Here is a 24,850-nt window from a genome sequence, read left to right as displayed (position 1 = left end):
TTCTTAAATGTGGGGAAATAAAGATGTTCTCGGGTCCGTCACATGGAGACAAGTTATTTCTAGAGAATGTACTAGGGTGAATTCCGGCAAATGCTTTGCATGTCTCGTGGGAAGGTCTTGTGACTTCTGTGATGAAACAGAAGAACTGAACGCTATAAAATAAAGGGAGCTGGCTTTCAAGCTAAGCATTTGTTCCTGGACACATGTCTTGTGTGGTTCCTTACAACACTGTGCCTCTTTGAATCAGTGGCTGGGGAGCACAGACTGTTGCAGCCTTCCTGTTTGTGGGCTTCCTAGAGGCCTGTGGCTGGCCACTGCGTGAATGGAATGCTAGACTAGGTAGACCTTTGGTGTGATACTGCAAAGATCTTATGTTCTTACTAAGAATAAGGCCCCTTGTGAAGAAAAATACAATGGGCTCTAGAAAGAGGCTCTGGGTGAGTGCCCCCCCCTTTGCTGTCTCCCCACCCACTCAAGTGAAGGCTTTCACTCCCCCCACCACCACAAGGGGTGCTGATCTCTGCCATCTGGAGAGCAGTTGTAATCCTGAGTGATCTCCAGCCATCACCTGGACATTGGCAACAGTGGTTCCTCAGGAGGAAATGGCATTACACCTGAGATTCCACTCCTCTTCAAACCCCACCCTCTCCAGGACCCACCCCTTAAATCTCCAGGAATTTCCTAACCTGGAGTTGGCAACCGTATTTCCTTCCCTTTGTCTGCCCCTCTGACTAAAGCTTTCTATTGCCTCCCCCCCTGCAATCTCTACATAAGAAAAGGACAGATTTTCTCCACAGTGTGTGTGTGTGTGGGGGGAGAACCAAAGCAGCTTACATCATTCTCCTCTCCCCCCCTTTGATCTGCACAACAACCCTGTAAGGTAGGTTAGGCTGAAAGTGTATGACTGGTCTGAAATCACCCAGTCAGCTTCAAAGCAAGAACCTGGGTCTGGCAGACCCCCTCCCCCCTTGCTTGGAGTGTGTTTCTGTGCTTCACATTAGTCCTGTTATGCTGGCTTTGCCAAAATGGCACTGGGTTCTGCTGAGGGGATGTACTAAAAAGAATGACAGGATTGCCCATTGGAAACTAGGACAGGCCTGTAAGCCCACTGGAGATAATGGGAGCCAGAAATGCCAATTGACTTGCATGGGCTCCATTTAAATACGTCACAGCACAAAATACTGCCACAGGAAGTGGCGGCAGCTACAAGCACAGACAGCTTCAAGAGGGGATTGGATAAGCATATGGAGCAGAGGTCCATCAGTGGCTATTGGTCACAGAAAGTCTCTGTCTGGGGCAGTGATGCTCTGTATTCTTGGTGCTTGGGGGGGCAGAGTGGGAGGGCTTCTAATGTCTTGGCCCCACTGGTGGACCTCCTGAATGGCACTTGAGGGGGTTTTTGGCCACCGTGTGACACAGTGTTGGACTGGATGGGCCATTGGCCTGATCCAACATGGCTTCTCTTATGTTCTTAGTTGCAATGAAAACACAAAGTGAACTGTGAATTAATGTCTCTAGGCCATGATAAACTGGCCTGGGGCTGGAATAACAGGTCCCAGAGTGGAAAGATGACCCCCAGAAATAGAATTAGTGCTCTGGGACTGGAATGACAGCCCTCCCAAGTGGAATGATGGCCCCTGGGAGTAGCAGAAGTATTTTGGAAGTGAAATGACAGCCTCTGGAAGTAGCAGAAATGTTGGGTTTGCACAGTTACAGTGGACCTGGATCCACTGGGAAATTATACTGGTTCTGCTCGGTTTGCAAAAATTGCCCCCTCTAGAAAGAGGCTCTGGGCAAGTGACCCCCCTCACCCTTGCTGTCCTCCCATCCACCCACCCGAGTGAAGGCATTCACTTCCCCCAGGCCCCCACCCTTGGTGTCTTCCCCCCCACAACGTCCCGCCAGTCTCCTTAGATTTCAGAAGCTAAGTAGGATCAGCCCGTTAGCACTTTGCCAAACTTGGAGGGTGGGTGAAGGAGAGCCTGTTGATGAAGACTCCCAGTGAATTTTACCCCAAATGAACCATGAACTGGTTCAGTCAACCGTACAAATCAGGAAATGAAATAAGCCCCCATTTCCCCCGGTTTGTGTCCACTTGACTTAATTTTACAGGTGGTCAAAGTGCATTTTGTTGAGACTTTTAAGCTGAATTTTTTCCCCGAGTAAAAACTATTTCCCCTCAAATATCCAGGAATACAGTTTTAAAGATGCACATTAGTGACAGCCAAACTCTCTGATGCTAGAAAATGACCACCACAAAAGCAGAAAAATATGACCCGTTTATTGCAGGATGGCTTGACATTAATGCACATGTGCAAGAATGAAGAAAAGTTTGTAAATTTATCCTATGCTATTAACCCACAGTAATACGAACTGCATTCAGAAAGAGGAGGCTGAAAGATGAGGTTTGAGAACTCCTATTGGTCAGGTCAGTCGGCCATGATACCTAAAAGGCACCATGTCTGTCTCTGGATTGTAGTGTCCATGTTCCACTTGTAAGCCCCCCACTGGCAACTGAAATGCCACCCGAGAGAAACCCTTGGTCTGGTTCATCAGGCCTCTTCATTGTGTTCTCAGATCCCTCAAAGCATCAGATGAGAAGAAATACAGGAATTACGGGATTTTGGCATCCGTAGCTCCATTCAGAGACAAAGTTGCAGATGATCCAGGGAGACAGAGCGCACGCGCACATGGGATTCTGGTCCAGTTCTTGGTTCAGACACGGCAGCCATTCTCAGCAAAGGCACTCATGAAATCCTGGAGGCCGATACATTTGTTACGATTCCTGGTGGCCTTGCAGTCTTTAGATAGAGGCAGCTCCTCCGCCCAGGTGTTCATATCCAGCAGGTACTGGGGGCTGTGGAGAGGCTGAGTCAGAACACAGGAAAGCCCAGCATAACCCACCCCCATCTGCGAGAAATGTGCTAGCCTGAGCGACCTAGCCTGACACAGCCTGCCAGCCAATGATCAAAATTTCTGGCTACTCCCCACTGATCCTCTCTGCCTTTCCACCTGCCTTTCTGCATCCGACTCCCCCTCCTTAACCTACCGGCCGTCAGAGTCCCGCGTTTCTCCGTCACGTCCCATTAGAAGATATTCTTTGTTTGGATCCAGGCGTGTCCGACATGCTGCGCGGACCACGAAACGTCGGGTCTGGTCAGTGGAGACCCCCATGTCTGCAGCTGGAGAGGGAGAGAGGGAAACAGAAAATGTGCTGAGAGCACTTTGTGGAGCAGCCTGGCTGAAGCCTACCAGGTGAGGTCGATGGGATCAGTCCCTCAAACAGGGGTTCGCTGGGATCAGTCCCTCAAACAGGGGTTCGCTGGGACATATGTGAGAAACAACACTAATAAACTGATGTTTACAGGGCCTGTAAAACGGAGCTGTTCTGTCAGGCTTTTAGCTGAGGCTGCGGGTTTCTGTTCTTGATCTGGTTGGCCTTGATCTGGTTGGTTGATCTGGAGAGCCAGTTTGGTGTAGTGGTTAAGTGTGCAGACTCTTATCTGGGAGAACCGGGTTTGATTCCCCACTCCTCCACTTGCACCTGCTGGAATGGCCTTGGGTCAGCCATAGCTCTGGCAGAGGTTGTCCTTGAAAGGGCAGCTGCTGTGAGAGCCCTCTCCAGCCCCACCCACCTCACAGGGTGTCTGTTGTGGGGGAGGAAGGTAAAGGAGATTGTGAGCCGCTCTGAGACTCTTCGGAGTGGAGGGCGGGATATAAATCCAATATCTTCTTCTTCTTCCCCTATCAGCACTGTCACCTGTGTTACAAAACAGATTGTCACATGTGCCATCTCTATGAGATGTGAGACGGTCAGGCTGGGCAATATGTGACGATACGTAAACTTCTCTGAGTGCTGTTGAGTTGTCTGTTTTTAAAATGTTTTTATTGCATTTTATTGTTTTATCATATGTTGTACTCTGCCCTGAGCCCTACAGGGAATGGGCGGAATAGAAATATACTAAAGTAAAAATAAATAAAAATAAAATGTTTTTTAAAAGGAAAGACAAACACGGGGGGGAAGTCATTTGGGTCCCCCTCTCTCATCCCCTCCTCCTCACATAACTTGGCTTTGTGCTAGAACAAAGCAGTAGACAAGTGTTACCTTTAAGACCAACTAAGTTTTATTCAGAATGTAAGCATTCGTATGCTCTAAGCAGGATTTGTACTGTCACTTAACCTGGCCTTCCCAATCCCAGGCTTGCTCTGCTAGGGTGGGTGGAAGTGCCACAGTGGGACAAATTGCACACAGGGGTGGAGATACATCTCTAGATCCCTGAGTGTGTAGCTGAAGTGTTGCAAAAAACAGACTGGGAAGGAGGGAGGAAGGACATAAGCTGGGGCTGCAGTGTGGTGCAGTGGTTAAGTGCGTAGACTCTTATCTGGGAGAACCAGGTTTGATTCCCCACTCCTCCACTTGCAGCTGCTGGAATAGCCTTGGGTAAGCCATAGCTCTCATAGAAGTTGTCCTTGAAAGGGCCGCTGCTGTAAGAACTCTCTCAGCCCCACCCACCTCACAGGGTGTATGTTCTGGGGGAAGGAGATAGATTGCAAGCCACTCTGAGACTCTGATTCAGATAGAAGGGTGGGGTATAAATCTACAGTCTTCTTCTTCTTATTCCATGTTTCCCAGGTGACAGCATGGGTTGCCAACCTCCAGGTGGCAGCTGGAGGTCTCCTCCTATTACAGCTGAGGTAGCAATCAGTTCCCCTGAAAATGGCTGCTTTGGAAGGTGGACTCTGTAGCATTATTCTCCTGCAGAGGTTCCTCTCCTCCTTGAACCCCACACTCTTCAGACTCCACCCCAGAAATCTCCAGGAATTTCCTGACATGGAACTGGCAAGCTTCGGATGGACCCAGATCTGATCTTGAATATCCCGATTTTGTGGGGATTCAGCCTTCCATTTGCTTGTGGGCTGCAAAGGAGCACTGGCTGCTCAATCGCGTTACTCCCCCCAAACAAAAAGTCTCACTCACTGAACTGCAAGGGCTCCAGGATTTTAACTCTGTAGACACGGAAGGCACTTTCTTGACTCTCACTTTCCACTTGAACCCGGAACGCTGTGGGTGACAGAAAAAAGGCAAATAGGAGGATAAGCTATTATTGGCCAGGAAACTTATAAAACAGGAGTTACTCTTTTAAAAAACACATTGCCTCACATGCTTGGTCCACAACAGCTACTCGAGCAGTGCTTCCAGACATGGCATCCATTTGTTTCCTAGCACCTAGTACGTGTTTCATCTTCAAAACAGACAGACAATGGGTGCCAGAGGATGTAGCAATGGCCACAGGAATAAACAGCTTTAAAAGGGGTTTAGATAGATCCAGGGGTCGTTTTGTAGAAAAATAGGTGGTGGAGCTCATCCAGGGGTAGTTATGCAGCTACACCTACCATTCAATGGACAAGGTGGGAAGGAGGAGGTGGAACTCTCAGAAAGGCTGAGGAGCTGTACTCCTGTGAGTCCCAATGAATCCAAGGCCTGGATAGATGAATGGAGGATGAGTATCAGTGGCTACTAGCCATGGTGACTGAGGGGAAGCTCCACATTCAGTGTCTCTAAAGCTCAGAATCCCAGAGCCAGGAGGTAACCTCAGGGGAAGGCCTTGGCTTCTCTGCCCTGTTGTTGGCCCTCCTGAGGACCTGATTGGCCACTGTGTGAGACAGGAGGCTGGACTAGATGAACCACTGGTCTGATCCGGCAGGGCTCTTCTTATATTCTTAATTCTGGCTTTTCTGTATCAATACTGGAACAAGGGTGGTTCAGAAGACCCCCAAGAGGCATCACCTTTAGCAGGCATCACCTGCATCGAGCACCAATTTATACCTTACCGCCCTAACAGGAAGCTTGGTTGGAAACCTTCCCTCATTTTGAAAGTGCCCTGAGGGCAGCTGCTGTGCCCTGCTGCCCAGGCCATAATCCGTTCTTGAAACTCTAACATTGTCCACGGGATCAACAAATTTGGAAATGGTTGCTATAAATGCTGTAAATAAGTGAAATTAACCTAGCCAAGCGCACTGAAGTTACACAAAATTGTAGTGGGCTATATTCAATGTTATAAACTGAACAAATCAAATCAATCTAATTTTTTCCCCTACAGAGCCCCGTGGCACAGAGTGGTAAAGCTGCAGTACTGCAGTCGGAGCCCTCTGCTCACGACCTGAGTTCGATCCCAGCGGAAGCTGGTTCAGGTAGCCGGCTCGAGGTTGACTCAGCCTTCCATCCTTCCGAGGTCGGTAAAACGAGTCCCCAGCTCGCTGGGGGGAAAGTGTAGATGACTGGGGAAGGCAATGGCAAACCACCCCGTAAAAAGTCTGCCGTGAAAACGTTGTGAAAGCAACGTCACCCCAGAGTCGGAAACGACTGGTGCTTGCAGAAGGGACTATCTTTACCTTTTACCTTTTTTACTGAGAATCCTGAGCAGAATATAACTGCGGGATGCTTAAAATGGGCAATGAACAGAACAAAGTTGGAGCCCAGTAGCACCTTTAAGACCAACCAAGTTTTATTGAGAATGTAAGCTTTCGTGTGCTAAAAGCAAACTTCATCAGACAACAGGATGGGATGGAATTAGCAGTCCTACATGTAGAGAGAGTGGGCAGTGAATTAGTACGCAACATAGTGGAAATGTTTTTAGCAGATTCAAAGAATCACAAGTTGGGGTCTGGAAATCATCAGTTTGGGTTGACTGGGTGCAAAAAGCAGCAAAGGCAATAAATGTCAGAATTGGAGATCGATGTCAATATCATTAGGTCTCTTAATCAGGGCTATTTTTGTAGCAGGAACTCCTTTGCATATTAGGCCACACACCCCTGATGTAGCCAATCCTCCAACAGCTTATAGGGCTCTTCTTACAGGGCCTCCTGTAAGCTCTTGGAGGACTGGCTACATCAGGGATGTGTAGCCTAATATGCAAAGGAGTTCCTGCTACAAAAAAAGGCCTGCTCTTAATTGTGAGGACCAACTCGGCTGCCCACTTGGATCTATGGGCAAGACCCTATGCGACTCCAGACTGCTCCCTGTGTTAAAGAGCAGCTGCTCACGTGCCCAGCTTGGAGGGAACAGGGGACATCTCACGAGGCTTCAACTTCAACTCGAAGACAAGTTCAGAGAAGTTACAGAGCAGAGACATGGGGAAAAATGAACTGCAGCGTGTGATTGTTTGGAAGTCAGAAAAGGCTTTGTGGGTAGGGGGAAAATGAAAGAGTCAAAAGCCAAACACACAGCACAGAACCCCTGGGGGTCTCTGCTGCAGAGCCAAACGCTTACCATAGTGGACACGGGGACTGTAGCACGCAAACTGCATGCGGGTGTCTTCTGTAATGGGTTCCTGAAGAGTTCGCTTCAAGCGTGGACAGGCACCTAGTGGGGAGGGGGAGAGAGATACAATCAGAATCCCGGTGGATGGCATTTTTGTAGCAGGAACTCCTTTGCATATTAGGCCACACCCTCCTGATGTAGCCAATCCTCCAAAAGCTTATAGGGCTCTTAGTAAAGGACTGTAAGCTCCGGGAGGATTGGCTACATCAGGGGGTGTGACCTAATGTGCAAAGAAGTTCCTTCTACAAGAAAAGTCCTGCCAGTGGAAGGTTCATAGTATTAATGTAAAAGAGAAATAGCCGATGTCCCTAGGAGGGAAGTGACAGGGAGGGGAACTGGGAGACAAGACCCTCCCCCCTGGTTGTTTTATGTATTTTATTTTAAACATTTCCCCTGAGGAACTCAAGGCAGCATCCAATATAAATAAAACTATTAAAAACAAAACCATATAGATAAAACTATTACAATACAAAATAAAAACAATATACATAAACAATAAAACAACAATTATAAAAGCACAAAAAAGGTCACAATTGAAAACCCCCCAATTAGGACCGCCAATAAATAAAAACTAAATCAGTCAGATGCAGCCCTCAATAAGGCCATCTTCATTTGCCTCCTGAAAATCGACATTGAGGAGGCCAGGCACACCTCCCTGCAGAGGTTGTTCCATAATCGTGGGGTTGCCACTAAAAAGGCCCTCTATTGCATGCCCACCAGATGAGTTTCTCTGATTGAAGGGTCAGTCGGCAGGGCTCCTCCCTGAAATCTTAATTCCTGGGCAGAAATGTATGAGGATGGGAACAGGTGTGGAGTAAGGGCCTGAAACTTTGGAATTTCAAAGCTGGTCTTCATGTGTGCTCGGCTTGGGCAACCAGGGAAGAGTTGAGTTGGGACAGGGCATCAGCACCCAACACGTGTTCTTATTGTGCCAGGGGCAGCTCTCTTGCCCAGACAGCCAATTGAAAATCCTATTAAAAAAAAACAAACCCAAAGCTAACTCTAGCGCTCAGGCTGGCCCACTTACCTTCTGCGCATTGGCAGACATCGTCTGAGCACAACGCCGACACAAACTGGTCCCTGTTCTGTACGCTATAGAAGATGCTGCAGCGCTTCTCTGTAAAGGAAGAGGGGAACAGGGAAGATATGTGCACAGGGCCAGCTTGCCCACTAGGCAAACTAGGCAGTTGCCTAGGGCGCCGGGAGGGGGCGCCAAATTGGGCTCCCCCCCCTTCAGGTACCCAAGACAACCGCCTAAATTTGCCTCTCTCCCCTTGCTCCTGCCAGCTCCCTCCCTTCCTTTCTGCCACACTTCGCACCCCCCCCCCCCCCCGAGAAGCTTGCCACAATGAGGCTGGGCCCTACTGGCTTCAAGGCAGCTGGTATCTGCGTATTTCTCAAAGAGAGCACTGGAGGAGGCTTTGCTCCCCCCCAGTTCGGGAAAGGAGGGGTGAGAAGCCTTCTCCAGTGATCTTTTAGAAAAACTCTCAGATGCCGGCTGCCTCAAAGCCGGTAGAGCCCAGCCTCACGCTTCTCGGAGGGAGGAGGGGTGCTGGGAGCACAGGGAAGCATATATAATAGGGGTACTTGAATTCAGTTACTCCCCAAGTCCTTAATCACTGATAATCAAAAGAGTTCACAGTCGATGCCTCCTCGCCCCTCTGAGAAGTGCCTCCAAATCTCAAGCTTGAAGTCACAGAGAAGGTCATAGTTGGGGGGGAAATCCATGAATTTTGGTCGGCTCGCAGGGCCAGTCAAAAATATGTGCCCCCCCCCATAACCAAGCCTGTCACACTAAATCATGGCAGTGAGAACATAATAGTCTACACGTAACATTAAAAATCATGATTGTGAACCAAGATCTCCATTACTTATCCACGCAGACTAACAAAGGCAACCCACCGCTGTATACATCAGGGGTTCCCAACATGGTGCCCACAGGCACCACGGCCCTCACCAATAACTTCCTTTTAGCAAATGGGAGGGCTTTAATGAGACATTTGCCCAGCAGGGATTCCGACTGGCTGCGCAGATTAAAAGGCATCCTGTTAAACAGGGCTCTTACCAAAAATGTCTTTTTGTTACTATTAGAGACATCTATAACCGCACCCCCCTGATGTCCTGTGATCTTCCTGTGACGGCCTTATTCTGATTGGCTCCACTTCCTGTGACAGCCATTTTGTGATTGTGCTTACCACACCTTGTCAGAATTCCAAATGTGTCTGCATGCTCAAAAAAGTTGGGGACCCCTGGTCTCCAGAATCCCCCAACGCCCCCCCTCAAAAAGGGAGAAATTACCCGACTCCACCTAGGGGACTCTGCACCATGATCTCCCCAGGCTTACCTGGTTCATAGAAGTCATAGAGGGAGGCACTTGTGGGCTGGAGTTTTCCCACAGGGACCAGCTGTTTTGCTCCAAAGGAGATACATTCCTGGCCTGATTCTGGCACCTATATGTGAACACACAAAACTGCCTCAAACCAAATTGGCACATTGGTTCATCTAGTCCAGAGTGGCCTACTCCATCCAGGAGCAGTCTCCAAGGTGGACCCAAGACACTTTTAACTAGATATGTCAAGGTTTGAACCTGGGACATTTATTTATTTTACTTCATTTATACCTCTCCTTTTCCCCATGGGGACCAAGTGCATCTTAGTTCTCTTCTCCACCATTTTATCCTCACAACAACCTTGTGAGGTAGGTTAACACATGGAATTCACTGCCATGGGAGGTGGTGGCAGCTGCAAGCATAGCCAGCTTCAAAAGGGGATTGGATAAACATATGGCTATAGCGCAGAGGTCCATCAGTGGCTATTAGCCACAGCGTATTGTTGGAACTCTCTGTCTGGGGCAGTGATGCTCTGTATACTTGGTGCTTGGAGCGGGGGGGGGGGGGGGCACAGTGGGAGGGCTTCTAGTGTCCTGGTCTCACTTGTGGACCTCCTGATGGCACCTGTGTTTTGGCCACTTTGTGACACAGAGTGTTGGACTGGATGGGCCATTGGCTTGATCCAACATGGCATCTTATGTTCTTATGTTAGGCTAAGTGTGTGACTAGCCCAAAGTCACTTGGAGAGTTTCCATGGCAAACCAGGGATCCAAACCTGGGTCTCCCTGTTCCTACATTCAATCTACTACACTGCTCTGGCTCTGAAACCTATATATGAAACATATGTTCTGTTATCATGGGGGCCAATTATAAGAGACTCTTATTCATTCTAGGCGACCAGGGAAGTAGCTATTTCTAAGCCTATACTAAAAACATCTATAATCCTTCATTTTGAGGCAAGCTTCTCTCACCGTGTCAAAGTACAGCAGCAGCCGTTGCCCTTGGATCTCCCAATGGCTGATGTACCGGTCGGCGAGATCTCGCAGCTGAGGAGGCAGGCGAGAGGCAGATCAGAAATCAGTAGGTGAACAACGCCAGAAGAAGAAGACTGCAGATTTATACCCCGCCCTTCTCTCTGAATCAGAGACTCAGAGCGGCTTACAATCTCCTAGATTTTCTCCCCCCACAACAGACACCCTGTGAGGTGGGCGGGGCTGAGAGAGCTCTCACAGAAGCTGCCCTTTCAAGGACAACTCCTATGAGAGCTATGGCTGACCCAAGGCCATTCCAGCAGCTGTGAGTGGAGGAGTGGGGAATCAAACCCGGTTCTCCCAGATAAGAGTCCACGCACCTAACCACTACACCAAACTGGCTCTCAGCAGATTCCCCCAGAAGAAAACCCAGCCCCCAACCTCATCTAAATCCACTGCCGCTCTCCTTCCAACGATGAGGCTGTAACAGACAAGCAAGCTGCTTTCAAACTAGTGGTTTAGATTTGAAATTGCCTCAGTTTGTTTGTTTCATTGTTATGGGTATTTTTTAAAAAAAAAATCAATCAAACTTTATTAAAAGAATAAATACCAAAATATACATATCTTTCTTCATATACCGAACATTGGCAAATATAAGAACAAAGTACAAAGTACATTTCCAAAATCTCTGGATAATTCAGGTGAGGCACAGTCAACCTGGTTAATCCAACCATTTCTGATCTGTGGCAGTCCCCACCCCCCCTTAACACAGAAGTAAGTACAAGTGAGTACAGAGTGCCGGTAGACTGGAACATCCCATGATCTCCTTTGAACCCTCAAGAGAGATGGTACCACCAAAAAAATTACTCTTTTTAACAGTCACAATCCCTTTATTGGCATAACAACAACAGCATCAAATCAAGGAAGCGGGGGCGGGGGGAGAAGTGTAGTGGAAATTAGGTAAGTGGTGAGCCATACAGCCCTTCTCCATGAGAGCAGAATCCAGGACAGCAGGGGTTTAAATCCTACACAGCATTGTAAACGAAGAACACCTGGGATGGGAGAGCTGTGTAGATAAGAAGCAGGCAACTGTGGAGAGAGGGCGGTGACGGCTTTGGTGACAGCCTCAGTGACGGATTCAGTGGCAGCTTTGGAAGACAGTAGTAACTTTGGAAGATGGCAGAGGAAGAACAGCTTCAAGCACAGAAGACAGCGGGGGAGTGAAAAGGCCTCGCAAAGGAGAGGACAAACTTCTAAGCTGTGTGCAAGCTGTAGAGAAACACTGCACCCCAGCCTGCTTTCCTGGACAGACTGCTAGCCTCGTGAAGTAGACTTTTCTTTCTCCTTAAAAAGCTCACTTGGGTGGGTGAGGGACATTTTCACTGTTACTCTTGGTTAAAGCTGAATAAAGCTGCATTTCTTTGGCCACAATTTATTGCTTGTAGGAATCTTTAGAACCATGGGTAATGCAGGAAGTGGTTAATTAAACAATCTAAACAGACTTCTCTAATGAGCACAGTAAAGGAAGTTTGCCACTTTAGGAGTATGTTTACTCCTTTTAACTTGAAATGTACTTGCTAGGGTTGCCACCCCTGGATTGGGAAATTCCTGTCGATTTGGGGGTGGAGCCTAGGGAAAATGTGGTTTGGGGAAGGGAGGGACTTCAGTGGGGTATAATGCCATGGAGTCCTCCAAAGCAGCCATTTTCCTTCTGGTTACGTGATCTTTGTAGTCAGGAGCTCTCCAGGCCCTGCATGGTAACCACAGCGCTCGTGACACCAGGTTCTCGGGCCAGGACACCTGAAGAGCTGCTGAAGTTCCCCAAGGCTTTAGAATTTGGAGTCCAGTGTTTATGAATTCATTCACATTCTCTTGCAGGTTCCCTCAGGGAATTCATCATAAACCAATTGTAAAACATTAGAGAGGGGGGCAGGCCGAGGCACCCGTTATTCCAGTTTCCCGATCTTTACGGTGGCGTCTGTTTTCAACTCAAGGTGCTGGTTTTAATTACAGCCTCCGGACAATCGCATTTTATAGCCTTACATGGATATCTTTGGAAAAGCATGGGTGATAATACAGTGCCTTGTGGACTTCACCAAGGGAGAGCCCGTGCTGCCGGTTCACCATTATCAATTACCTCTTTCAGAACTTGGGTGAATGACACAAACGAGAACAAGCAGTTGCCTTTCTCAGCACCCATCAAGTGTTTTTGGGTGGTGGGTGAGAGGCCAGGTGGGTCTCTTGCCCACCTGCGCAGCTGGCTGGCCACTGAAGATCTGCCATTGTTTCAGCAAAAGCTGCCACCTCTCATTCCTCTTTCCCAGTGTATTGTTCATTACCCCCCCCTACATTCCTCTGCATGTGTGACTCTGTCTCCTGCAGCAGCCACTTTTTAGTTGGCTCCACCCTCTGTGGCAGCCATTTCATGCACACAGAATTCTGAAGGTGTTCACAGGCTCAATAAGGCCAGGAGTCCTTGGCCTAAAACTATTTCAGCTCTAACTCCTTTAATCCTCATTCCAACCTCCAAACATTTCATTTTCATGGTGGTGGTGGTTTTCCCTCAAATGTGTTTCCCCCTCTTTCCAAGCAGAAAAATCACATCTCTTCCCCCACCCCACCCCCACTGAGGTAAAAGTTTATTTTTAATCAGTTTCTTTCTATACAGAAGGAGTGGTGAGGGAAGTTTGAACCCCAGCATTTTAGAAAACATCAGCAAGGGCCATCTGTCCCCCCTTCTTGTCCCTAACCGCTACCTTGTCGAGGTCATCCTGGTCCGGTTGGAAGCCACTGAGCATGGTGATGTCAGCGACGACCATGCCTGAGACGAGGGCCCCTGGTTGCCTCCTGGATGGAGAAGAAGAGAAACAGAAGTGGGAGGGGAGGATTAGTCTGGACCATCAGAAGGTGGCCAGGAGGGAGAACCAGAAGTCCCACCTCCCACACTTGTCATGGAAAGTTAGAAGAAGAAGAAGAAGATATTGGATTTATATCCCGCCCTCCACTCCGAAGAGTCTCAGAGCGGCTCACAATCTCCTTTACCTTCCTCCCCCACAACAGACACCCTGTGAGGTAGATGAAGATATTGGATTTATATCCCGCCCTCCACTCCGAAGAGTCTCAGAGCGGCTCACAATCTCCTTTACCTTCCTCCCCCACAACAGACACCCTGTGAGGTGGGTGGGGCTGGAGAGGGCTCTCACAGCAGCTGCCCTTTCAAGGCCAACCTCTGCCAGAGCTATGGCTGACCCATGGCCATGCTAGCAGGTGCAAGTGGAGGAGTGGGGAATCAAACCCAGTTCTCCCAGATAAGAGTCCGCACACTTAACCACTACACCAAACTGGCCTTCAAGTTAGAGCAACCGTCTCACGTACCAGATGCAGACATTGTAAGTGACGTCTCTTCGCAGCTGGTCGGGACCTTTGGCTTCTCTCCTGCGGCGCCGGCGGGCATCAAATAACTGGATGGGTGAGAGTGGCTGGTCAGCAGGCAGCGACGGTGGCCTTGATTCTTCAGTGCCATAGTCTTCATCCTCATAGTAGTACTCACTTAATGTTGCTTAAAGAAAGAAACGAGAGAGGCTCGTGAAATAGGATGAAAGGCAGGAAAACATTAATCAGTTCAAAGGTCAGGAGCCTTGGAGTGCCCCTGGACTCCTCTCTGACTATGGAGGCCCACATAGCAGCCACTGCCAAGTCTGCCTTTTTCCATCTGCGGCGGGTATGGCAGTTGGCTCCTTTCTTGGAGCACCGCAACTTAGCAATAGTGATCCATGCTATGGTCACCAGACTCCTGTAATGCCCTCTACATGGGGCTACCTTTGACTCTGACCCGGAAATTGCAGCTAGTGCAGAATGCTGCGATGCGGTTGTTAATGGGGCTTCCTTGATGGGAGCAGATTCAGCCAATGCTAAAAGAACTGCACTGGCTGCCTATTGTGTACCGAGTCCGTTTCAAAGTGTTGGTATTAACCTTTAAAGCCCTATATGGCCGAAGACCTGTCTATCTAAGGGACCGCCTTTCCCCATACACGCCCCAAAGAGCACTGCATTCAGGAGTCCAAAATTTGCTATCCATCCCCGGACCAAGGGAGGCCAGACTAAGCTTTACACAGGCCAGGGCCTTCTCAGTGGCAGCACCGATGTTATGGAATGCTCTCCCAGAGGCCATAAGAGCCCTGTGGGACCTCTCCCAATTCCGCAGGGCCTGTAAAACCGAATTTTGACAGGCCTACAACAACTAATTTGGGATGAGGCTGCCACTGTTATGCTGCTGAGCAATACCATTAGTAGGACCACTAACAGATTAACAGAAGAACTGAGACATCAATATAATCTGATCCACCTATGTTAAAAAATCTTTTTCTGTAGCACCAAACATCTGGTTTTTAAATTGTTTGCACATGTTTTTATCGTTAAAACTGTAATTCAAACTGGTTTTTTACCACGACTGTTAGCCACCCTTGCAGAGTGGGCGACATATACATCCAAAGTAAATAAAACAAATAAAAATAAAATTCTGGCTGGGGAATCTGAGGAGCAGGTTGATTTGAAATCTGTTTAATCCACTGGACTGGAGTGAGGCTGGTCGGGATCTCATGAAGCTGGTGAAGGCTGCTATTTTCCTGAGCAGTTCTTCTCAAGGTCTGTCTCTTGCCGATCGCATGCCAAAGCCAGTGCCGGATTAAACCCTGTGGAGGCCCCTAGGCAGTTGAAATCTTGGGGGCCCCCTCACAAATTACCTCAGAGTCTGAGCGCCCGCCACACCTCCCATGCCCCCCACTGTCTGCAGGCACCTCCTTCTTCTTTTTCTTGAGATTAAAATTTTTATTAGTTTCCAAAGTAAGCGGAGAAGGGGGTATCGGAGGTAGGAAGGGAAGAGAACAATAACAGTTTAGGAATACACTTATAATATGGTCCAATTCAAAGCAGAACTCTTTTTATTGAACATTTTCCCCAACACGTGCCTAAAAGAGATGCAGGCACCTTCTTAAAAGCCTCTTTTACTAAGCTGTGGGGGAGAGGCAGAGAGAGGCAAGCTTGGCAACAACGGCAGCAGCAGCCGCACCAGGCAAGTCAGGCAAAGAGCGGCTCAGTTGCTGGCTGCGTGTGCAGGCTGGGAGGGCTGCAAGCAGGGGGGAAACTGGGGGGGGGGAGCCAGCCCAGGGCCCCTAAAGACATGGGGGCCCATAGACCAGTGCCAACTTGGCCTAATTGTTAATCTGGCTCTGGCTAAAGCCTGTTTGCTGGGACAAGCCCACCCCCCATATCGTGAACCTCTCCATATTGTCTCCTGGACTTTAAGCAGCTAAGTTTGTCAGCCTCCAGATGTGGCTCCCAGAAATACAACTGATCTCTAGACTACACAGATCAGTTCCAGACCCTCCGGTGGAGGTGGGGTTCCCCACCAATGGGCCCTGCTCTTAGACCCTGATCAGCTGGCTGACAGGGGAACTTACCTGGAAGCCCAGGCCTCACTGCTGGTGTCACACAGGAAGTGACATCATCACACAAGTGATGTGATGTGATGTCAAGTGATGTGGCTATTAGCCACAGTATACTGTTGGAATTCTGTCTGGAGCAAGTGATGCTCTTTATTCTTGATGCTTGGGAGGGGTAACAGTGGGAGGGCTTCTAGCGTCCTGGTCCCACTGGTGGACCTCCTGATAGCACCTGGGTTTTTTGGCTACCGTGTGACACAGAGTGTTGGACTGGATGGGCCATTGGCCTGATCCAACATGGCTTCTCTTATGCTCTTATGTCCAGGCTACATTCTTGTATCAGGGCAAAACTTCTATGGTAGAAACTGCTTTTACCAAACTGGTTTTGCCAAAATACCAGAGTGTTGCCTGGACGACACTGGTGTGATGACATCACTTCCTGTGTGACAGTAGCAATGAGGCCTGGGCTTTTCTTTTTCTCCAAGGAAGTTCCCCTCCCATCCCCTGCTGGTTGCCAGGAGGGAACTGGCAAACCTAGTTCCTTTGGGAAAAAATGGTGTTTTGGAGGATGGACTCTAAGGCATTAAAATGTCTAGTTTCAATCCTGACTTACCATCTCGGCGAACTGAGCCGGTCACTTCCACCTTTAAGCCGAGGGTTTGGCAGGAGGTGTTCTGCACGGTCATGACATTAAACTGCTTCAGGACCTGAGGGAATCGAAGGACAGGAGTCTATAAACTCCCCCAGCAGAGGTATCGCACAAGACCCCACAGCCTGCAGAACTCAGGAGCCCCGGCTTCTTCTGCCCCAGCCCCTCCTACCCTCGTCCTTTCATCCCACTCAGTGGAAGGAGAGGGAAGTCCGTTATTTTTGTTTCTTGCAATAGCACTGGTTATGCCTTCAACACGTACGCAACGGCAAAGCTTCAACAGGTGAGGAAGATTCCACCGTGACTACATTGCTCTTTCTTCAAAGGACTATTGGACCGATTCCTCACTAGCCTTGTGCCGCTCTCACTCTCCTCTTCTCCACGGGGCTTCCGTTGGATTTCACACTATCTGCCCCAGTGTGAAATCCAACAGAAGCCCCGCAGAGAAGAGGAGCAAGAGAGCGGCCCTAGGCTAGTGAGGAATCAGACTTCTCAAAGATTTCAGGTTTTCATGGCTGGTAACATCATTAGGGTTTGTAGAATCTTTCGGGCTCAAGTGCCGTGTTCTACCAGATGTTTTTCTTCCAGACGTTTCGTTCTCGGCTGCGGAGAACATCCTCAGTGGCGTTGCAGCCGGAGCAGGCGCTCTGACCTTTCTTGGCTGCTGTGCATTGAGTGAGCAGCCAAGAAGGCCAGAGCACAGCAGTCAAGAAGGTCAGAGCGCCTCACTCAATGCACAGCAGCCAAGAAGGTCAGAGCGCCTGCTCCGGCTGCAACGCCACTGAGGATGTTCTCCGCAGCCGAGAACGAAACGTCTGGAAGAAAAACTTTCTCCAGTAGAACACGGCACTTGAGCCCGAACGATTCTACAAACCCTAATCAGACTTCTGCCTGCCAGGCAAGGTAAAAAGGTAAAGGTAGTCCCCTGTGCAAGCACCAGTCATTTCCAACTCTGGAGTGATGTGGCATCATGATGTTCTCACAGCAGACTTTTTACGGGGTGGTTGGATCCAAGTGGGCAGCTGTGTTGGTCTGAAGCAATAGAACAAAGCAGTAGACAAGGGGCACCTTTAAGACCAACTAAGTTTTATTCAGAATGTAAGCTTTCGTATGCTCTTAAACAGACTTCATCAGACAAAAATGGAATGGCAAGCAGCAGTTCTTAATATAAGTGGGCAATGAGTTGGTATGTAGAACCATGGGAATGTTTTTAGCAGATTAAAAAAAAATCACAAATTGGGGTCTGTGTTTGTTAGTGTTATTAACTGGGCTGGTTGGCCACTGCCTTCCCCATCAAAATAAAGGTAAAGGTAGTCCCCTGTGTGAGCACCAGTCGTTTTAGACTCTGGGGTGATGTTGCTTTCATGACGTTTTCACGGCAGACTTTTAACGGAGTGGTTTGCCATTGCCTTCCCCAGTCTTCTCCCCAGCAAGCTGGGTACTCATTTTACCAACCTCAGAAGGATGGAAGGCTGAGCCAACCTGGAGCCGGCTACCTGAACCAGCTTCCACTGGGATCGAACTCAGGTCGTGAGCAGAGGGCTCCGACTGCAGTACTGCAGCTTTACCACTCTGCACCACGGGGCTCTTTCCCTGTCAAAATAGGGAAATGTAAAATTTTGGCAAATTATATACAGCCATCTAGTGGCAGAAAGTGGGACCACAGGCATAGTGGGAAATGGTTCCTGCAAAAAGCAACAGTAATCCAACTTGCATATTTGGGGGACAGGGAGTGAACTCAATTTGCCTGAATACAATGTCAGAGTAAGTGATAAGGCTAAGATGTTAGAACTGGTGGTTGTGGTTGAGCTACTATCGCACTGTGCTGGCACAGGCTGGCTCTGCTCACCCTAACATCAAAAGGTAGAAAGAATCCCAGAAGAAAAAATAATGATACAGAAAGATTTTTTCCCTTTTCTATTTTGACACAAGTGCCTTGCTAGTTTAGAAAAGTCCTTGACTTGTTTCAATATAGCCCTAGATAAGCTTTCTTCTAGATGAAATGTGAAGAAAACACAAATTTATTACCAAACTTCTTCTGATTTATCATTACCTGACTCACCATTGCCATAACTTTCTTAGGAGCACTCTTTCCACCCTTCTACAAGGATCCCTGTAGGAACTGTTACTAAGATCCTGACTACTGGTTTCTCCTCTTCCACCATCATGCTTTAAGAGTTTGGGGGCGGGGTGAAGAGGAGACAAGGTTACTCTACTTTGTGTCGTCTTTCAAATTCCATTAAAACAAATGACTTTATTAAAGCTGTACTATTGTTAGAACAGATTAACTTTTAAAATTATATGAGTGTGCTTTGCCAGTCCTTTGGAGGATTATTGAGAAGCTCAGGTTCAGCATATGCATTTTAAAGATTAGGGGTGGAGTCCTTCTCCAGTCCCCCCCCCCCCAGAAATGTAGGGCCAGTATGTCATATACCAGTAATCTTTTTAATAATTCCCCCCTTCTTTTCTGTTTTTTTTTCGCTGTGATGTCAATGGAATAGGGGAGGGTCCAAGAATCAGTTATCTCAAATATCAGTAAAGGAAATAGTTAAAAGGTTTTGATGTTGGGAACTACAGGTAAGAACAGTGGGATGTAGGAGGGAGAGGAATTTCTCATGCTCTTTTGTATTGGAAGGTGGTGGGAAAATCCTGTTTCCTGTAGCAGATAATGTGATGCTTTTAGACAGGTAAGATGTGGATTTAGATTCCCATTATGCCATAGGGTTGGCCAAGTCCAATTCAAGAAAGATCTGGGGACTTTGGGGGTGAAGCCAGGAGACCTTGGGGGTGGAGCCAGGAGCAAGGGTGTGACAAGCATAATTGAACTCCAAAGGGAGTTGTGGCCATCACATTTAAAGGGACCACACACCTTTTAAATGCGTTCCCTCCACTGAAAATAATGAAGGATAGGGGCACCTTCTTCTGAGGCTCATAGAATTGGACCCCCTAGTCCAAACTTTTTGAAACTTGGAGGGTATTTTGGGGAGAGGTACTGGATGCTATGCTGCAAATTTTGGTGCCTCTCAAAAAACAGGGGGGCCCACAGAGCCCCAGACACCCACAGATCAATTCTCCATTATATCCTATGGGAATCGGTCTCCATAGGCAATAATGGAGTGCCCAGCAGACATTTCCCTCTCCTCCTGCTTTCTGATGACTCTGAAGCGGGGGAAGGGCCTCCAAACTGGGGGATCCCCTGCCCCCACCTGAGGATTGGAAACCCTGTTATGCCATGAAGCTTACAGGGAGCCCTTTGGATCTGTTGCTAACTCTTCTTGTAGCTTACCTTGCTGGATTGGGAGGGCAACATGAGAGGGAACCCATGGTTACTTCGATATTGCCAAATACATTTAAAGGGCATGAAGATACTCACAGTCAAAGTCCCTTTCCCTTTCCCTTCCACCTTTACATGGATGTCACTCCCCAAGGAAAACTGAAGGAAAAAAAACCACAGACAGGAAAAGAGTGAATTCACAGAGCAGAGCACATGGTGATGTCGTTTTCGAAATCCATTTTGGAGGCCTGGATCAAAGTCACTGGGTGGCTTGGGAGGCTAAGAATGAAAGAAAGGGGCTTCTTCCCCCTCCTTGGGACCCCCTCTGTAGAATGCTCAAGGGAAGGTTGACACTGCATTGCTTTTTTGTTTGTTTGTTTGGGGGTTTTTTGCAGCGGGAACTCCTTTGCATATTAGAGATCCAAGCGGGCAGCCGTGTTGGTCTGAATCAGTTGAACAAAGCAGGAGTCAAGTTTCACCTTTAAGACCAACCAGGTTTTATTTAGAACGTAAACTTTTGTGTGCTCTCTTAAGCACACTTCATCAGACGAGGGGAACAAGTATTGTGGGCTGAAATGCAAGCTGTTTGTCGATTCTGCAGTATGCAGCTTGGTCACATGGTAACACAATGTAGCTTGGTCATTTTGCCTGGATAGCCATGCCATAAAAGGTAATAAAGTCCTCTGCCAATTGGTGTTTCTGTAAATCCAGGTGAATCACAAAAGGATGTGTCTTTCCTAGTTGTGGTCCACCTAATTTACTTATCAACATCAATCTATACATATTATTTTGTATAGTTTGCATATTATACTTGCATATTATGTCGCACACACCCTGATGTAGCCAATCCTATTGGAGCTTACAGAAGGCCTTATACTAAGGGTGCTTTTACATTCAGTTTGATCCAGAGTTTTAGAATCTTCAAATCGCCTGCCACTGTTCCACTTTAATTATTTTCCTTTTACATTTAAGCATTTCAATTTTTTTTGGGGGGGGGTCTCTGATCAGAGGGCAGACGGAATACCAGTGCTTAGTTAAATGTATAGGATTGCTTGGAAATCATGTTAACACTGCAAAAACAATACAAATTTAAATTACAAGATGAGGCAAGCAATGATATGTAAAAATTTCAAGTGCTGTCTGTTCTCATGCAAATTACTGCACCTTGTGGCTTTTGGAGGAGTCTTTTAAAACGCATGAAAACTTCTACAATACAAGTTTGAAACGCCTGTAGAGAAATGACGAGATCAAAACTAGTTTAGAGAAAAACATTACAGCAGCAGCTCAGGAACTCATCTCACCAAAACAAATGTAGATGCTTCAGGCGGCAACGATGCAAAACAGTTGTGAGAACGTCAGGTAATATAAGGTGAGTTTCCAATGTGGTGATAGAGAGTTACAAATTGTCAGTGTAAAAACACCCTAAGAGCCCTGTAAGCTCTTGGAGGACTGGCTGCATCAGGGGATATGCAAAGGAGATCCTGCTACAAAAAAAAGCCCTGTAGTGCATACCTGCAGCTCTTCCTGGACTGGGTCATCTGACCTCCCAAGGGAGACTCGTGTCGGCAAGCTTCTCCCAGGAGAGGTGAGGGTTACTTTCAATTCATTGCCTTCTTCGTCAAAGGTGCTGATCCAGTACTGGGACAGAGCTTCCAGCGCTATCACGGTGTCCTGAAAGAAAACACACGTACAAAACCTGAAGCTGCCTTCTAACACAGTGGCCCCCAACCTTTCTGGCACCAGGGACCAGTTTCATGAAAGACAATTTTTCCACAGACTGGTGTGTGTGTGTGTGTGTGGGGGGGGGGCGCGGGGTGGAGTGGCACTGGGGTTTTTGCTGCCCCAGGATGCCTCCCCACCCACACCCTGTCCCTGCCCCCCATGGGGTCTTTAAATGGGGGAGGGGGAGACTGGGGCTGTTTCTGCCACCTCCCCACTAGATGGCGGAAGGCCAATCTGCCTCCCCCTCCCATTTAAAGACCCCCGCCAATCAGCTGATTGGCGGGGGCCTATAAATAAGGAGTAGGCTAAGGTCGCAGAAGCACCGCCCCTTTCGCCCACCCGGGACCTGGGTGGACAAAAGAGGCGATGTGGCCTTGCTCCAAGGATGCCTCCCACACAAGGAGTGAGGCTGTGCTACCTCTTTCGGCTGCCGGGGTCCCAGGTGGGCAAAAGGGGCAGTGGGGCTGCTCTGCCTTTCTCAGCAGCCCAGTTGCTAGCAGGCCACGGACTAGTGGTTGAGGCCCCCTGTTCTAACATATTTACATTCCTATAGAATTTGAACACCTAGTTTTGAATATATGGACATGTCATCTAGCAAACTTTAATAATTATGAGTTATTAGAAAAACTATGTGTGGCAGCATGCTTAGAGAGAGCATCCAAATGGAAGTCTACAAAATTATAAACTAGATCTAAAATCACATCACAGACTCACTCGAGCATCAAGGTTCCGACTCATATAATTCTACTTTCTTAACAGTTTGGATCCCATATTTGGATTATCTAGCCTCTAACAAAGAATATTCTTCTCAGTTAGAAGCGATTAATGCCATCAAGAGTAATGCATGCATCAAAATTTAAGATTTGACCCATTTGGGTTTGTTTTTTTTTGCTTTTCTACTGGTATTTCCATCTGGATATGTGAATATGCATAGCAGCTTTTTTCCCTGATTCTGTTGTATTTGCAGGGCTTTTTTTGTGGAAAGCGCTATTAATGCCATCTTGGAACCACAAATTAAATATTAATTTATATTGCTATCTATATATTTTTTTAAATAATGTTCTATTATAATAATTTTATTGCAATAATTCAACATTGTTGTTTTACTGTTTTACTTGTTTTACTGTTGTTAGCTGCCCTGAGCTCAACTGGGGAGGGCAGGGCGTAAATGCAAATAATAAATAAATAAAAGTCCATTTGCATATTAGGCAATGTTTGCATATCAGGCCACTCCCCTACGTCACCATTGTTCCACACGGGGCTTTTCGTTTAAAAAGCCCAGCAGGAACTCATTTACATATTAGGCCACACCTCCTGATGCCAAGTTAGCTGGAACTGCATTCCTGTGCGTTCCTGCTCAAGAAAAGCCCTGGGTATTTGCATTTACTACATAGTCGGGGGGGGGGGGGTTTACAACACATCCCTACTATGTTATATTTTTGTCTCTTATTATTATTGTAATTTTCAAACTTCTAAATAAAGAGATATTGCAGGTTAAAAAAAAAGCTGCCTTCTACAGAGTGAAACCCCTCGTCTGGCAAGGCCAGTGACACTTAATTGACTGGCAGTGGGTCTCCATCCTCTCAGGTTGCATCACCTACTCTTTTTCTTTTGGTCATCAGAGGTGGCTTGCTTCTTCATAGTGCCCTGGCCTTCCTGGGTGGCTTCCCATCCAAATGCTGTCCAGGGCTGACCCCCCTTAGCTTCTACAATCTGATGAGACTGGGCTAGCCTGGGCCATCCAGGTCAGGGGCGTCACCTCACCCCTTGATCCTTCTGACTGGAGATGCCGGGGATTGAACGTGGGGCCTTCTGCATGCAAAGAAGAGACTCTGCTCCAGTGGCTCCCGACCTTTTTGGTACCAGGGACTGGTTTTGTGGAAGACAGTTTTTCCATGGACTGGGGGGAGGTGCTGGGGTTTTTGCCGTCCCAGGCTGCCCCTGCACCCCATCCCTGCAAGGAGTGCCTGTCTCAAGCTCAGGCAACAAGAACTCAGTGAAATGCAGTACATAACAGCACACACAAAGCGGTGGTTGAAAGGGAGGGGAGGCTTTCAATAGTCAAGGAAGTCTTTCCTCTCCACTGGCTGATCTCCTGCCTGGCTCTAGGCTTGATACTCAGGCTAAAAGCTTTCTGTTCAGCCCACTTCCTAGAAAGAACCCTGTATTCAGGACAACAAACTCCCCCCCCCTCACCTCATGGCTGCAAAACCAGATCAAACTGGCCCCACTGGTGGACCTCCTGATGATACCTCAGTTTTGGCCATAGTGTGCCACAGAGTGTTGAACTGGATAGGCCACTGGTCTGATCCAACATGGCTTCTCTTATGTTCTTATGCCTATTTCCTTCCCTCAACACTGCACTCTGATACCCCTCCAATACCCCTTCTGCAAAAGGCAGAGTATTCTGCTCATGTGGGATGGTACCTGTGTTGATTTGAAGCCTCCTCCATAATTCCTCTGCTCTGTCAGCCATTTAGCCACTTTCCCAGCTGTTACGGTGTCCTTTTGCTTCACTAGGAAGAGCAGCCCATAGGCTGTGGCCTCCACAGAGATGGCCGAGGCCCCTTGGTCCACTGCCCAGTGTATCTCCGTGTCATCTGGAAGGAGAGAACAGATTTCATTTCTTGCTGATTTGGAGAGTGGGCTCTATGGCATTATGCCCTGCTGAGGTCCCTCCCCTCCTCAAACCCCACATTTCCCAGGCTCCACCCCCAAAAGCTCCAGGTATTTCTCAGCCCAGAGCTGGAAATCCTATCTGGCCTTATTCTGCTCTCGAAGTAGAAGAAGAAGATACTGGATTTATATCCCGCCCTTCACTCTGAATCTTAGCATCTCAGAGCAGTTCACCATCTCCTTTACCTTCCCCCCCACAACAGACACCCTGTGAGGTAGGTGGGGCTGAGAGAGCTCTCACAGAAGCTGCCCTTTCAAGGACAACCCCTGCAAAAGCTATGGCTGACCCAAGGCCATTTTAGTAGGTGTATGTGGAGGAGTGGGGAATCAAACCCAGTTCTCCCAGATAAAAGTCCGCACACTTAACCACTACACCAAACTGGTGCAGATCTGCCTTAAATTCCTTCCTGGGGGACAGAGTTTATTAAGCCCTGCCTTTACAACGGGCAGAATGAAGGAGAGCATTT

The 24,850-nt window shown here is 48.0% G+C and overlaps 1 protein-coding gene across 1 annotated transcript in view; it reads right to left on the bottom strand.

Annotated features, from left to right (window-relative positions):
• Positions 1-2,265: 2,265 nt before the first annotated feature.
• The window catches only part of LOC132571134 (complement C4-like), an 80,747-nt gene continuing 58,162 nt past the window's right edge, over positions 2,266-24,850 (bottom strand). Inside the window, exons 29-41 of the mRNA XM_060237815.1 lie at positions 24,135-24,307; positions 21,498-21,656; positions 20,085-20,144; positions 16,676-16,769; positions 13,997-14,180; positions 13,378-13,468; positions 10,622-10,696; positions 9,666-9,771; positions 8,349-8,438; positions 7,271-7,363; positions 4,979-5,062; positions 3,050-3,182; positions 2,266-2,857 (exon numbers count right to left, since the gene is read on the bottom strand). Of these exons, the coding sequence (XP_060093798.1) occupies positions 2,716-2,857; positions 3,050-3,182; positions 4,979-5,062; positions 7,271-7,363; positions 8,349-8,438; positions 9,666-9,771; positions 10,622-10,696; positions 13,378-13,468; positions 13,997-14,180; positions 16,676-16,769; positions 20,085-20,144; positions 21,498-21,656; positions 24,135-24,307 (1,484 nt within the window). The 3' untranslated portion in view covers positions 2,266-2,715. The remainder of the gene's footprint in view (positions 2,858-3,049; positions 3,183-4,978; positions 5,063-7,270; positions 7,364-8,348; positions 8,439-9,665; positions 9,772-10,621; positions 10,697-13,377; positions 13,469-13,996; positions 14,181-16,675; positions 16,770-20,084; positions 20,145-21,497; positions 21,657-24,134; positions 24,308-24,850) is intronic.

Source organism: Heteronotia binoei, chromosome 5 (genome assembly GCF_032191835.1).
Source record: "Heteronotia binoei isolate CCM8104 ecotype False Entrance Well chromosome 5, APGP_CSIRO_Hbin_v1, whole genome shotgun sequence".
Classification (NCBI taxonomy): domain Eukaryota; kingdom Metazoa; phylum Chordata; class Lepidosauria; order Squamata; family Gekkonidae; genus Heteronotia; species Heteronotia binoei.
This window is presented reverse-complemented; position numbering and strand designations above follow the sequence as displayed.